Genomic DNA, 14,432 nt, shown 5'->3' with positions numbered 1-14,432 from the left:
CCATGTTGGCATATGACGTCACCTAACACGCCTCCTAGAATGTGAGCTCCTCCCACTCCAACTATCTAACAGCTAAAACAAACTGTACTACTGGACGCCCAAACTGCACTACTTTTTCTGCTGCCGATCATGTTGGGAGTCACTGCTTGAAGCCACAGCCATTGTTCACACACATCAGCTGTTAGCACTCCGTGCTAATGCTACACCAGCCGATACAGCGAGACCCGGTGTTGAAATGGTTCATCTTTAGGTGACATCTGTCATGCCACCAGTTGGTCATCACCGCACACTTTTGTTTGGTTTTACCGTCTCGATGTAACGGCCCCTTTGGTGGCCCATTCGGTTCTTTCTACTGGGCCTAGCATGTACTAGAGTGCTGGAGATTTGATTCCAGTTCATAGCTGCTCTGCGGGGCGTGTATACACGTCCCATACTATATGTGTTGTACTGAGTGAATCAACTGAAAGGGAATGGTAAAATGGTAAATGGACTTGATTTTATATAGTGTCTTGTCCAAAGACACTTCGACACATAGTCAGGTACTGGGATCGAACCCCCAACCTCTCGATCAGAAGACGACCCACTACCACCTGAGCCACGGTCGCCCTTCGGAACTAAATGTTACGACTATAACTTCTGTTCCCTGAAGAATGGGAACACTTCTTTGCCCTGCTGTGCAGCAGGGCTCGGTGAAGAGCGGCTACTGAAGTGAAGGATGATTGTGATGACAGCCATATTTATTATGCAGGCGGAGCCTCACATACTAGAGGTGGCACATTAGAGGTCTCCTCAGTAGGCCACGCGGGGGCATGATATCCCATACTATATGTGCTGTACCTCGTTCCTCTCCTTCAGGGTGTTACATAACAAGGCACCATATCAGTTTGGTGATTTCCATTTATTTTTAAGGTAAGACACATGTTAATAATAAGCTCTGATTCTTCGGTGTGTATCTGTACTGCTGACTTGAGCCTGATTAATAAATGGTGTGATTTGGCAGAGAAAAAAACCTGTCTATGTGCTGTGTATGGGCCATAGACATATGGCACAGACACAACACCGCAAGGGATAAAATGAGCACTACAGACAGTTCTACGATCTCCTTGTTTTGGCAGATTGTCGTCATGTTTTAATCCTTTACGATCTAATATCGTCAGGTCGCACACCCTTATGGCAAATACAGATTTTCACCCTCTTGGTGAGACAATATTCATTAGAGAAGGCTAACCACAACTCATAGAAAATAGTTGTACTCTAGCTGGTTTAATACTTACTGGACCTTGTCCTGAGGATTGGGTTTCCTCCGACCACTCTGCACTTGTGCAGGGTCCAGGAGACTGTGTTCCCATATGGAGTTGGCGCCGTTACTGGCCAAGGTCTGGACCATCTGAAGCACACACAAGTAGCAGTGAGTTGGCAATAGGTCCTCAGTCCACATCAATTCCACTGTGCATCACTAAGCCACAGTTCATCATCCAAAGTTCAAATGTGTTTGTACTCAGATATGAAACAAACATCTAAATTTTTTTGAATAAAATAAAACTGTATTTTTTGATATCGGTGGCTGGACCTAACGTAGACCTAAGTAAACGAGACAGAAATAAATACTTGAGTAGTTTATTTTCCAGATTTTTCTACCAAACACATGCAAAAACGAATTACTAACAAAAAATACAATACACAATAAGTGTAAAACATATTGATGATCAGTGTTGTTTACTCCAGTGGTTCTCAACCTTTTTCAGCCTGTGACCCCCAAAATAAAGGTGTCAGAGACAGGGGACCCTCACTGTAGCTGAAGGTGGTTGAACACAGACATGAACACTGAGGAACAGTCATGTGGAGACAGGGCCATCTATAAGGGGAAATAAAGTGGAGAGCTTTTTGGACCCATCCATAAAGTCAGCAAAATGATGGTCCATTGTTCTATGGATCTGTGATAACCACATGTATTTATTTATCTGAATAAAGATCCACTATTATCTAGGAAGTTTATTATTATTTACGCCATAGTATATAATCATCTTAAAGATGAAATAATAATGGTTAAAGCTGACCAAAAATGGTCATGAAATGGGATTTTAAAAACCACAGAAATTGGTTAAAAATTGCAAATTAGAGTGGCCAAAAACTTACAGAAAAAGTGGTAAAAAGGGTTCAAAGTGGCAATATTGGCTTAAAAGTGATAGAAAAAAGTAAGACCAATTAGTTTAAACTGGTAAATAATGGGCATGACAAATGGTGAATGTGGTTAAATTGGTAAAAAAAAAAAAAGCATGACATATGGTGAAAAAAGGTTAAAAGTGACAATAATGCATCAACATTATTGTCACTTTTCATTAGGTGGGAAAAGTGGTGGAAAGGGTTTAAAAGTGCTGAAAATGTCTTGAAAGTGTAAAAAATGTGCAGAAAAGTCATTGAAAGTTGATGGATAAGTGGCATAAATGGGAGTAATGTAACAAAATGCATTAAAAGGCAAGATAAAGTGATAAACACAGGTTCAAATATGGTAAGTTTGGTGTAGTTGCAGAAAAAAATGGTAAAAATGAGCCAAAATGGGCTGAAATTGTTTCTTGAAGGCATCTGGTAAACCCCTCCCAGTGTCTCCTGACCCAAGGTTGAGAACCCCTGGTCTACTCCGTGCTATATGAGGCTTACCTGCAGCAGTGCGGGAGGCCATCCGCTGTGCCGAAGGTGCTTGACGATGGAGATGTGTCGACCTAAGCTACGATGGACAGAGCAGCATTCGTCACAGATCAAGACTCCTCTGTTGATGCTGGTCCAGCCTGGGTCTGACACAGAGACACAGTTAATGTTCAAACATTCTACCATAACTTGGCTTTTCAGCTTTGTAAAGGACATGAATGGCATCATTGATATGCAATGAGGACAATAGAAAAAAACAAATAAAAATTCACATAATTTAATGTAAGTGCTCAATATTGAAATTGACCTGATGCCTGGCAGCATGTATTATGTTATTTAAACATTTCACTATAATCAGTAAAAATTCAGGTAAAATTCATTTTTGCAATTATTCTCTTATTTATGGATTGGGGCCACTGGAGAAAAAAACAGAGCTAGTAAAAAAAAATGTAAATTTTTTTTTTTTTTTTAAATCATAGGGTTGTCTTTTTTTCTTAATTTATTTTCTTCCTATATTTTATATGTTACTATTTTGGGCTCAAGCTCCTCCCACAAATTAAAAAGAAGTTTAAAAAAAATAAAAAAGTTTAAAAAAGCTGGCTCATGTTAAAGACCTCAGGACACGACATGAAGAGCGGCTCACACAACCACCACTGAAATAAGACACATATTAGATCAAAGTCTAATGGGCTAACAGCATTCATGCACAAATACACAAATCTAAAACGTGCTTGACTCACTCATTCTCAGGCTGGGAGGAAAACTGTCTGCACTTATGGTATTAATGGGGCTTTAAAAACATTTTAATCAGATGAACTGATCATGGGCTTTGGGTCATTTTGCCAGCAGAAAAAATTACAAAAACAGGAATTATGTGTCTAGATACTGGGGGGTGTGTGTTCTCGTGAATCTAACGATACATTTCACAATTTGCATGGCACAATACAATGCATCCCGATATATCTTGATGCTAATACAATATACATCATGATATATTGCAATAGCAATAATTAAAAATGACGCCTTTACAAGTACAAAATGGTATGAAACACAATTCATTTAATTTTTTGCGAGAGCAAGTAAATAGTACCTAACTAATTCAGGTACCAATATCAAAAACAAGTGATATGTTTATTAGTGCTGTCAAGACATTAAACAAACTGTGCAATTATTTAATTATGCTCTGAAATTAATTAATCTAATTAATCTATTTTTTGATCGCACCAAAAAAATGCTGAGAAACGCCCTCAACTTGAGGTATTTTCATTTAAATCACATTAATGTGGCAGATCTAAACATTGATATATAATAAAGTGGCTTTATAAAGTAATTTATTGTTTTTAGCAGACTTGAACAGATGCAGACGTAGTATGTGAAACTTTTTGTCAATTTTCAAATAATAAAAAATACAAACATATATGTAGCGCTATAAGTTAGCACATCATAAACAGTAAAAACACTTTTCTGACACAGAACTTGTTGCTTTTTCTCTGCTTCAGAAAATAATATTTATCCAGTGAGTTTGTTCATTTGTCAGTCAAGGCACACTCTTAGCATGTAGCAGCGAGCACTGTCCGAGTGTCCGTGCTAGCTGCTACATGTTTAGCATTAAGGTGGTAGCGTGGGTAAAGCAAACTTTTTCTTGCACAATGTGGACACAACTAGGCTTTAGTTTTCCACCAAGTGTCTTTAAAAGCCAAAATTAACGCAAACGAAGCCGAGCAGCTCGGCAGTCTCCCGTCTTGTTATTGTACCCTGTGCATCAGTATTATGGGTATACTGGAAACAATTAGGGCGACCGTGGCTCAGGTGGTAGTGGGTCGTCTTCTGATCGAGAGGTTGGGGGTTCGATCCCAGTACCTGACTATGTGTCGAAGTGTCCTTGGGCAAGACACTGAACCCTAAGTTGCTCCCAGTGGTTGACTAGCGCCTTGCATGGCAGTCCTGTCCCACTGGTGTGTGAATGTGAGAGTGATTGGGTGAATGAGTTGATATGTAAAGCGCTTTGAGACTGCTTCAGTGTGGTTATAAAGCACTGTATAAATCAAGTCCATTTACCGTTTACAATTAACGGCATTTTTTCCTGTAATTCATTAATCACAATTAACACGTTAAAGTGACAGCCCTAATGTTTATCAAACTGTCAAATTACGAGGGGTGAGTATTGGCAAGGATGTTGCAATACGATACGTATCACGATTCACAATACAATATTATCACGATATCGCAATAAATAGCGATTTTCTATGCAGTTAATATCAAAATTAAATGTAGAGATGAAAAATCAAGTTGATGTATATGTTCATCAGAAGATATTGATCATTCAGAGGACAATTTGCTTTACAACATCATATTTATTATTATTATATCTACGGCGCCATCTACCGAAGTGGAGGTGCGGAAGTGCCACAATTTTCAAGGTTTTTATGTAGGAACAGGAGCAGGTCAACATGCCCAGTAGTTTGGCTACTCCGCTGAGAAGTGCCAATGTCTCCAGCAATAGAAAACACACGTCCACCAAAATGTAAAAAATACAATGAGAAAAAAAAGTGATTAAATGTCAGGAAAAAAATAAATAAATAATTAAATAGATTCTTTTTTAATTGATTTAAAATTGGCACCCAAAAAATTGCGATATATCGTGAAATCAATTTTTTTTATCCACACCTCTAGAAATAACATTTTCAGAAAACTTTAAAGTTTTGTTTAAGTTCTTAAATCCACACACATCGAGATGGTGCCCAGCATGTTTTATGAAAATACAGTGCAATTAACTTCCAGCTAAAATGCATTGAGGATTGAGGTAGTTTACCATGGTCTGATGTGGTTCACTGACAGTGACTGGGTGTTTACGTGCTATGCATATGTTACACAATTAAATGGTTTTATGTAAAAAAAAAAAAATAATAATAAAAAAAGAAACAACATGATTAAAAAAATCTATTTGGACATTTTTTGGATTGATACAATAACCGCGCGGTGAAATATTGCGATATGTCGCAGAATTAATTTTTTCTTACACCCTTACTAGCCGGCTCTGCACACACTTTTTTTTGACATCTCATCAGTTCCTATATTTATTCATACAGTATTGACAACTTTCTGTTTGAAAAAGGCAAAATAAGTGAAGTAAAGTAAATCAGTTCCATCAAATTCAAGACACAATGTAAAATTGCATACAATACAAAAAGACATTGATTGAATTTGTTAAACACCAAATTCTAAAATTGACAAATGAACGCAGCAAATTTAACATCCCTGACATTGTCATTTGTTTGGCTAACAGTAGACTCATGAAAAGGATTTACTGACAGAATAACATTAGAGAGTTGTTGCTATGAACTCACTCACAGATTGCAGTGGAGCGACAGAAAAGCGGCCCTGGGGCTTTGCTGGATCAAAGCAGAGACGTCAACTTATCCTCCACTATGACACAAAAGCTGAGTAGGAAGGAGGTGGCCTGTCATCAGCTGCTGGCTCGGCATTTTTTGGGTTACACTTCATGTGTTGCAATCAGAAAATGGGACAAACAATCCCCCTAGTTTGATACGTCATCATTCTGACATAATCGATTATAATCGATAGATATATTTCCAACAATCGATTACTAAAATGATAAATTACATGCGACAGAAGGAATGAAGTGGAACACTGAAGGATTTTTTCAACAGGAACATTTATTATTAATTATTTTTGGCAGCAGTGGCCACACAGGAGATTTACCCAACCATTTAGATTAAAACATCACGTATGGAGGTATTTCTGTTTCTATAAAGTCAATGGTCTAAGTGAACTGGACAAGAGCCAAGCTGTGTGTGTCACGATGAGTACGGAGGTGGAGAACCACACTTTACAACCATCTAAGCAGCACATTTGCAGTTTGAATGTGTGGAAGTTCTCCCACTGAAAGCTGCTGTTAAAAGGGTGGGATCATGTTCTACTCTGGAACTGATGTTCAGGCAAAAGTACTATTAGTTTGTGACCAGCTAGGGTCAGCCTTTTGTTAAATAGAAACGTCAAATATTTTACTACAGTTGAGCTGTAAATTGATTTTACTTTATATAATAAACTCTATGTATAATTTCTAATTTTTCATCAATTTTCTCTGTCTCACTGACGGTGATGACGGAGAGGAGGATGCTGTCGAAGGTAAAGTCCATCTTGGTCAATGTGTTCAAAACTGTACAACTCCTCCCTTTAACCAACAGTTTCTTGAATATATAACTGTATTATATTTGTATAATTTTATTTTAATTTTTTTATTTTTACTGTAATGTGTGCATTTGTATTTAACCCCTATTTAACTAACAGTCTTAATTATGTATGTTTTCTTTTCTTTCTTTTATTTGTTTAGTCTTTCTTCTTTTCATCTGCAATATTTTTTGGGCCTCTGTAAAAAAGTTATTTCCCCCTGGGATCAATAAAGGACCATATATCTGATTCTGATTTAGAACAGCTCTTTTTTGTTTAGTGTTTGATTATTGTATTGTACATGTTACAAGCAATGATGCTTCCACTTTGGCTCTTTACAATGCTGACCAATTTGCAGATATTCTCTGCTGGTTTAACAAAGGGTAAAAGGTTCATTTGTATCATGTCTAAATAAATACAAATGCAATTTTTTTTAAAACAACAATTAACTACTGGTCACGGTTAGAAACAAATAAAAACTGTGAAAAGGTGTCATCTTGATTCAAGATCTGGATAATGCATTCATGACTGAATCGCAGTCCCTTTAATCGGAATGGAATCAAATCGTGGCGTGCCTAAAGACTCCCACCTCTACGGCACCACTTATGTGCACCCCTGCACATATCAGTAGTGGAACCCTTAATAATAATTTAGCTTCTCACCACACGGTGAGATGACACTAGTGCACCAATCTGTTCATTTAGACCCTCAGCTAGCAGGTACTTTAAAAAGTGGAAGTATTACAAACTGGGGCTAGCAGCAGTGCATACTACATACACATACTACATACTCTGTCTGTCATGACCAATAAATGTTATGGGCTAGACCAGTAGCAATCTGGTTCATTTGAATTGAATTTATTTAATTTGGTTTATTTGACCCTTCATGTGCTAGTTTGCCAACTGATGTCTGTCATCTGTCAGTAGGATGATGTGAGACTCCGCCCACACATAGCAGGGTATCTGCTAAAACTAATATATTTTTCTATGGTTTGGCATGTCATCCACACGAAAACGTAGGATAAGGTAATTAAAAATGGGGCTTTTGGAAAACTCTGACCAAAGTGAATATTATGGAAAACTCTTTACGTTTGAGTGTGGACACTGATAACCGATTAAAGTTTCCAAACGTCATATGGACTGTGCGAGCAGCATTGGTGTGGGGTGGATGGCGATCTCTCTCGTTGGGGTGGGGGGTGGGGGCATCTTCCTGTGGGCGGTGCGGGTTTCTCTGCTACGCTGTGGCTCCCTGTCGCAGCTGGACGGGCCCCAGGGACGCACCGAACAGCACAGTCGGAAACCCACCCCAAAGCACCTCCCAAACCATACCGGACCCACGAAGCACGGCAGCATCCCCCCACTCCTCAGACACAGCGGGGCACCAGCCACACCCCCCTGCCAACAACATAGAGTGACGTCCATTCATTGGTGGATAGCACATTTATGCGGTTTTTTTTAAACTTTTATGTGTGGCGAAATGGAGGAGGCTGGATGTACGTTTATAAAAAATACCCAGCTACATACGTGTGGACAAGGCCTGAGTCTCAAGTGTTTCCATGTTTCAATTCTGCATTTGGTGAGTTTTGGTGTTTTTGGTGTACTGAGCAGCAGCCTATCGTAGACTCATAGGATCCTTTAAGGATTGGAAGTATGAGATAATCTAACACATGACACATTTACAGATTTTTGGTTTCGTCACGCTGAAAGAATACTGCTGAAAACTGAAATCAATTTCAAATCAATTTAAAGATCATTAGGCTGCAATTTATTTGATATAGTTTATTTTATACATATTATTTTTGAGGCTATAATCTTTTTCAATATTCTCATTGTCAAGGTAAAAAAAAATAAAAAATATGAAGTGGCTAGCCATACGTAGACGTACAGACAACCACGGGTGCTATTCGTAAGTGGCCGATGACGTTACAGGAAGCCATGTGACCATTCTGTACGGACAAAAAAAATTGCTGAACAAGCAATACAAGTACAAATTCACGGTGGCAAAGAAATTAAAATCCACTTCAGAAGGTTATGGTCAGTTCATTCGTAACGTAATTTAGGAATCTACGTATTAATAGCAAACAGAAGTACTGGCTAATGAGGGGTGCTACGTATGATTACAACAATTCATAAATACGTAGCATGTCTGTAACATACTTTAAGAATCTATGTATTAATAGTAAACGGAAGTACAAGTACTAGCGTCTTAGTCACTTGACCTAAACAGGCCAATGAGGGGCGCAAGGTACGGGTAGAACGTCTACGTGCGGATAGCCACTGCCATACTATGTGCTCAGGAATCATACTCAAAATAAAAACTAGAATAATTCTACAGATGTCGCACTTCAATCACCCATACCCATCAAAATAATAAAATTCATATCAACACAGTTTAAGTGTCACCGTTTGATTTTTGAAAATGCATTTGATTGTTATAAAAAATTAAAAATGTATATCAAATAGCCATTAAATAATGTCCAAATCAAATCATTTAACAATATTGTTATTGTTTCGTTAAAAGCTCTGCCTTTAGATCTTCTGACAGCAGCTTCATTAAAAGCTTTTCTTGAGCTTCAGCTTGTTGGTGTTTTGGTTTTTACACACACTGTGATGATAAATACATGTGATGAGGATTACATCGCCTCAATTATTGTATTTGATGCTTTCTTAGTGCAGCTGGACTTGATTTTTTTTTATATAGATAACATAAATCAAACCTTTCCAGTGGAATTTATGCTATTATAGTTTTACATTTTCAAGGCTTATGTCTCCATTTTGAATACAAAATATGAAATATAGGTGAATAAAGATGCCCACAAACATGGTTTATTTTATGGCATATGAGAATTTTGCTGTTTTGTGTTGTTTTAAGTTTGTCTTTACTGACACCTACAAAGCTACTCATTGTAGTTTATTGAACAGTTGTATGTAAACACTAAGCAAGAACGAAAAAAAAGCCTATACTCACACAACACAAAGCTATTTAAAAGATAGTTCACATCAGGAAATGTTTTTGGTTAAATGCCGGGCACTCTGAAAATTACAGCTTACAGAAGCGTTAGCCACATCGAGGCTAAACTTGTCGTTTATCAGAAGTTAGCAAGTGAGGCTAGCGATGTAGCTACACTGGCTGTTATCAATGCAAGAGCCTTCACAGGCAGCTAATGAAATATGTGATTAAAAACTCACTTCTTGTGTTTATTTGTGTTATTTTAAATAGAGATGCTTCAACACAGCATTCTTTCTACCACCGGTTCACCCCGAATCTCCAGTGTGCTAGCAAGGCTATGCTAACGTGTAAAGGAGTCTCAAAACACCAAAACAAAACTTAAAACAGGAATACAGCTTTAAAGCTGACACACATACACACACACACATTTAGCACTGCAGCAAATACACTCAAAGCTACACGTTTGAATCACATACACACACACAGCTGCTCATTGGGTTACGTCTACAATAAGAAGGCGGTTTGCAGAAGATGTGACAAAACATCTATTTCCAGTTTCTATTGGGCCTAGCCGGGCTATGGAGCCCCGGCCGTTTTCTTGCTCAGCCCAAACCGCTGACAGTGACAGCAACTTCGGCCCCGCTGTCCCAACACGTCGCCCCCCCAGCGTATTGTTCCAGCACAATGGTGCGTTTGAATGTGTCCCCCTCCCTACCTGGCGCACTGCAGTCAGCGCAGACTTCTGTCCTCTGTAGTTTTCTTGACATCTCGAAAGTGGCTGCAAATGAGATTTGGTAGTCGATAATAGTCCACCGTCTCTCCGCTTCCGCGCTGCAGACCGACGCCTGCCCACAACCGATGCGGGCCCCGAATCCCCGGAAGCAAGGTGGTGAGGTCGGGCTTTCCCGGCTTGCTAACAGCGGAATTCCCTTTAGTTCCTGCAGTATCTTCGCTCTCGTTCAGCGCTGAGCTCCAAGTCCATAGCCGAGAATGTGTACCATAGTTTATGCGTTAGTGTGCATCTCATATGGGGATTTGTTACCGTAAGCGTGTTCGCTGCATTGCCCCCAACCCACCGAGAGACGGCAGCTCTCTACCTGTCAGTGACCGCACACACACACCCAATATCCCAACATCCTGCAGCCTATTCACCGAGGCTGGGAGGAGGGATGGTGCCTGTGTCCACAGCTGTCTTTTCTGTGGCTTCACTATAAACAAACAACTTCTTAACATTTTTTTTATCTTTTAAAAATTACAGGGTTTTTGCTTTCATACAAACAAACAAAAGCTGCTTTCCATCTCCATCTTTATACATAAAAAGTAAATATATACTTTAATTAGACACATAAAAGTGTTAGATTCCTATTTAAAGCGAAGGCATATTTCCCTGTCATTAAAACAATATATATATATTATAATAATTTATCTGTCATTGAAATGGTATTTAATATTGATTAACAAACAAACAACAATAATGTGTATTTTTGAATATTTATCAATATTTTACAATAAAAAAGTGTTATAAAATTATTATGCTATTTCTTATAATTATTATTATTGTAGTGATTTATTTTTAATATGACTAATTAAAAATATATATATATTTTTGTTTGTTTTTTGTTTTCTTAAATGTAGTCATTTAGAATTTGCAGTTTATTGAAAATCAAAATTCCTAGGCCTAAATTAACCTGCAGTTTGTGTAAATAACTATTTTTAATGTTTTATTTAATTCTGCCTGCTCATTTTCCTTTTATTAAAACTTGTACTGTAAGCACATTAGACTCACCACCAGGATTGAGGTCTATTACATTTTTCAATTACAATGACCTCTTCAATTATCCATGCTCAATTTCAACTCTATTAGGATTGCGATAACCAACATTTTTTCCAATTACAATTAAAGTTATGATAATTATACATTTTCCCTGAATGTTAGTCAATTACTAAAGGTCCTTTAATAAATAACATAAAACATAACCACCCTCTATTGTGTTAGCTTTCTGTTAGCATCTCTTATGATAACGGGTCAGTTCTGACGTATATCTTAAAAAAAAGTGTCTATTCATACGATTGCTATACGGACAACCCCTGGTGCTATTGTTACGTTTCCCGAAGTACACGTAGCGTCTTAGGGTTTAGGGTTAGGGTTAAGTTCTAAGCAGTGGCAATCCGTACGGTTGCCGTATCATTGGCCAACCCGAAATCCGTAAAAATTGTTGCGATATAGCATTATAGCCTAACCCTAAACCTAACCCTAAAACGCTACGTTGGTGTACTTTGGTAAACATACCAATAGCACCTGGGGTTGTCGGTGCGGCAATCTTACAAATAGACACTGTCACGGGAAATTTGCGGTTGACCTCATTTGGAGGCATGATTTATTGCTCTGGTTGAATGATGGAGTCCAGGCGAGGCATCGATGATTTTATAAAAAAGATTTATTATAAAATTAAATAAAAAAGGAGTAAAAAAGAAGCTTCCATCCTGAAAGAATAAAAGGCAAAAGGCTCGTGGCAGAGCAAAAAGGCAAGACCCACTCTAACTAACAGTTTCACAGCTCTAGCTTTTATACAGATAACAGAAAAGGTTCCACCCTGAGGTGAGGAGAAGGAAGGAGTCAGATGCCCAACAGTGGAAACATTTGAGGATGATGAAGACGCGTATATTATGAGGAAGATTGGGCGCCACTCTTATCTATCCTTGATAGTGTGTGTGTTCGTGTGTATGGCCTTTAGCAGAGACTCTGTGTTGCACTGAGTACAATACGATCTGTACTGTTTAATCTAACATGATTCAGCTGTTCAAAAGTGCGAAGAGTAAAGGAGTCATCATGTATTAAAACATGACAAATTGTACACATGAACACACATTTGACGATATTATGATGAATATAAAAATTGCCATAACAACACTTTCTAGGTTATAACCCTATATCGCAATAATTTTCAGGTTAGAGTTAGGTTTATGGTTAGGTTTAGTCTTATTCACGTGACTTAAACTGGCCAATGAGGGGCGCTGTGTACGGATAGAATGTCGGTATATTGATACGGCAACTGTACGAATAGAATGTCGGTATACTGATACGGCAACCGTATGTATAGAATGTCGGTATATTGATACGGCAATCGTATAGCCACTGCCTATCTTAAATCAGCTGTAAAATACACTAAAAAATATTATGTATCATCCAATTTTGTTTTTTGGTGTGTGTGTGTATGGGGTGCCAAGTGTAAAAATTTTGTATAAAAGTTGTAGCTAACACATTTTCATTATTTATCTCACTTTTCTCATATTTAGCACATTTTCCTACATTTAACACAACTTTTAACAACATATATAGAGGTAAAAAAAAAAAGCATTAAATCTAAATATTTAAATCTAAATCTAAATGGTATGTGTTATATCTAAATGTTAAATCTATATCTAAATTTTAAATCTAATTGTTATATGTTACATCAAAAATGTTAAATCTAAATCTAAATGTTAAATCTTATATCTAAATATTAAATCTAAATTTAAATGTCTAAATCAAAATCTAAATAAAATATGTTAAATCTGAATGTTTAAATCTAAATCTAAATGTTATATATCATATCTAAATGCTTAATCTTATATCTAATTGTTAAATGTTAAATCTAAATCTAAATATTTAATTCTAAATCTAAATATTAAATTTAAATGTTTAAATCTAAATCTAAATAATATATGTTAAATGTAAATGTTTAAATCTAAATCTAAATGTTTAAATCTAAATGTTATATATCATATCTAAATGCTTAACCTTATATCGAAATTTTAAATGTTAAATCTAAATCTAAATGTTAAATGTTAAATCTAAATCTAAATGTTGAACTTAAATGTTTCACACATATGCTAATTGACCCCGCCCCTTGTAACCTCAACCAATACCCTTCACCGATGCCTGCCTGGGTGATGTGTATGGCTGGTTGTCTCTGTGCGGCGGAGATCAAGCGCGTGGTCATGGCGGGTGGACGAGCTGCCCTTCACAGTACACTCCCGCAACACAACAGTGCAACACAGTTATTTAAACTGTCGCGGCACGGAGAAAACCAGCCATACATATCACCCAGGCAGGCATCGGTGAAAATAAATATATTTTTTAGATTTAGATTTAAACATTTATATTTAATATTTAGATTTAGATTTAAACATTTAGATTTAGATTTAAACATTTAGATTTAGATTTAACATTTATATATAAGATTTAACATTTAGACTTAGATTTAACATTTAGATACAACATTATAACATTTAGATTTAGATTTAAAATGAAAATGTGTTAGCTACAACTTTTATAGTAAATTTTGGCACCCCATAGGCGTCTGAGCCTTTTTTTGTGTCTGTATAGCCCTCGATTTCCCTTTTTTTTTTAATGGTAAAATGATTCTCAAGAGAACTGACATTATTATTATTATTATTATTATTATTATTATTATTATTATTATTATTATTATTATTATTATTATTATTATTATTAAAACTGTAACATGGTTCTCTTTACTTTTGCGTTTGAATGAATTGTAATTGACAGTTTTATCAAATGTCCATGCCAATTAGATTTACAAAGTCAATTATCTGAACTCAATAACAAATCAGATACGATTAAAGCAGCCACACATTTTAAA

General features: G+C 36.9%; 1 protein-coding gene across 3 annotated transcripts in view; it reads right to left on the bottom strand.

Moving 5' to 3' along the window:
• Window positions 1–10,960, bottom strand: part of git1 (G protein-coupled receptor kinase interacting ArfGAP 1) — a 36,373-nt gene extending 25,413 nt beyond the window's left edge. The window contains exons 1-3 of one of the 3 annotated variants that reach the window (XM_028465260.1): window positions 10,502–10,960; window positions 2,659–2,792; window positions 1,275–1,387 (exon numbers count right to left, since the gene is read on the bottom strand). In XM_028465260.1, the coding sequence (XP_028321061.1) occupies window positions 1,275–1,387; window positions 2,659–2,792; window positions 10,502–10,553 (299 nt within the window). In that variant the 5' untranslated portion in view covers window positions 10,554–10,960. The remainder of the gene's footprint in view (window positions 1–1,274; window positions 1,388–2,658; window positions 2,793–10,501) is intronic. The other 2 variants (XM_028465261.1, XM_028465262.1) reach the window with 2 other exon arrangements.
• Between the last annotated feature and the right edge of the window lie 3,472 nt (window positions 10,961–14,432).

The sequence above is a fragment of the Gouania willdenowi genome, chromosome 13, assembly GCF_900634775.1.
Source record: "Gouania willdenowi chromosome 13, fGouWil2.1, whole genome shotgun sequence".
Classification (NCBI taxonomy): Eukaryota; Metazoa; Chordata; class Actinopteri; order Blenniiformes; family Gobiesocidae; genus Gouania; species Gouania willdenowi.
The sequence above is the reverse complement of the archived record's forward strand: the minus strand, read 5'-3'. Positions and strand labels throughout refer to the sequence as shown.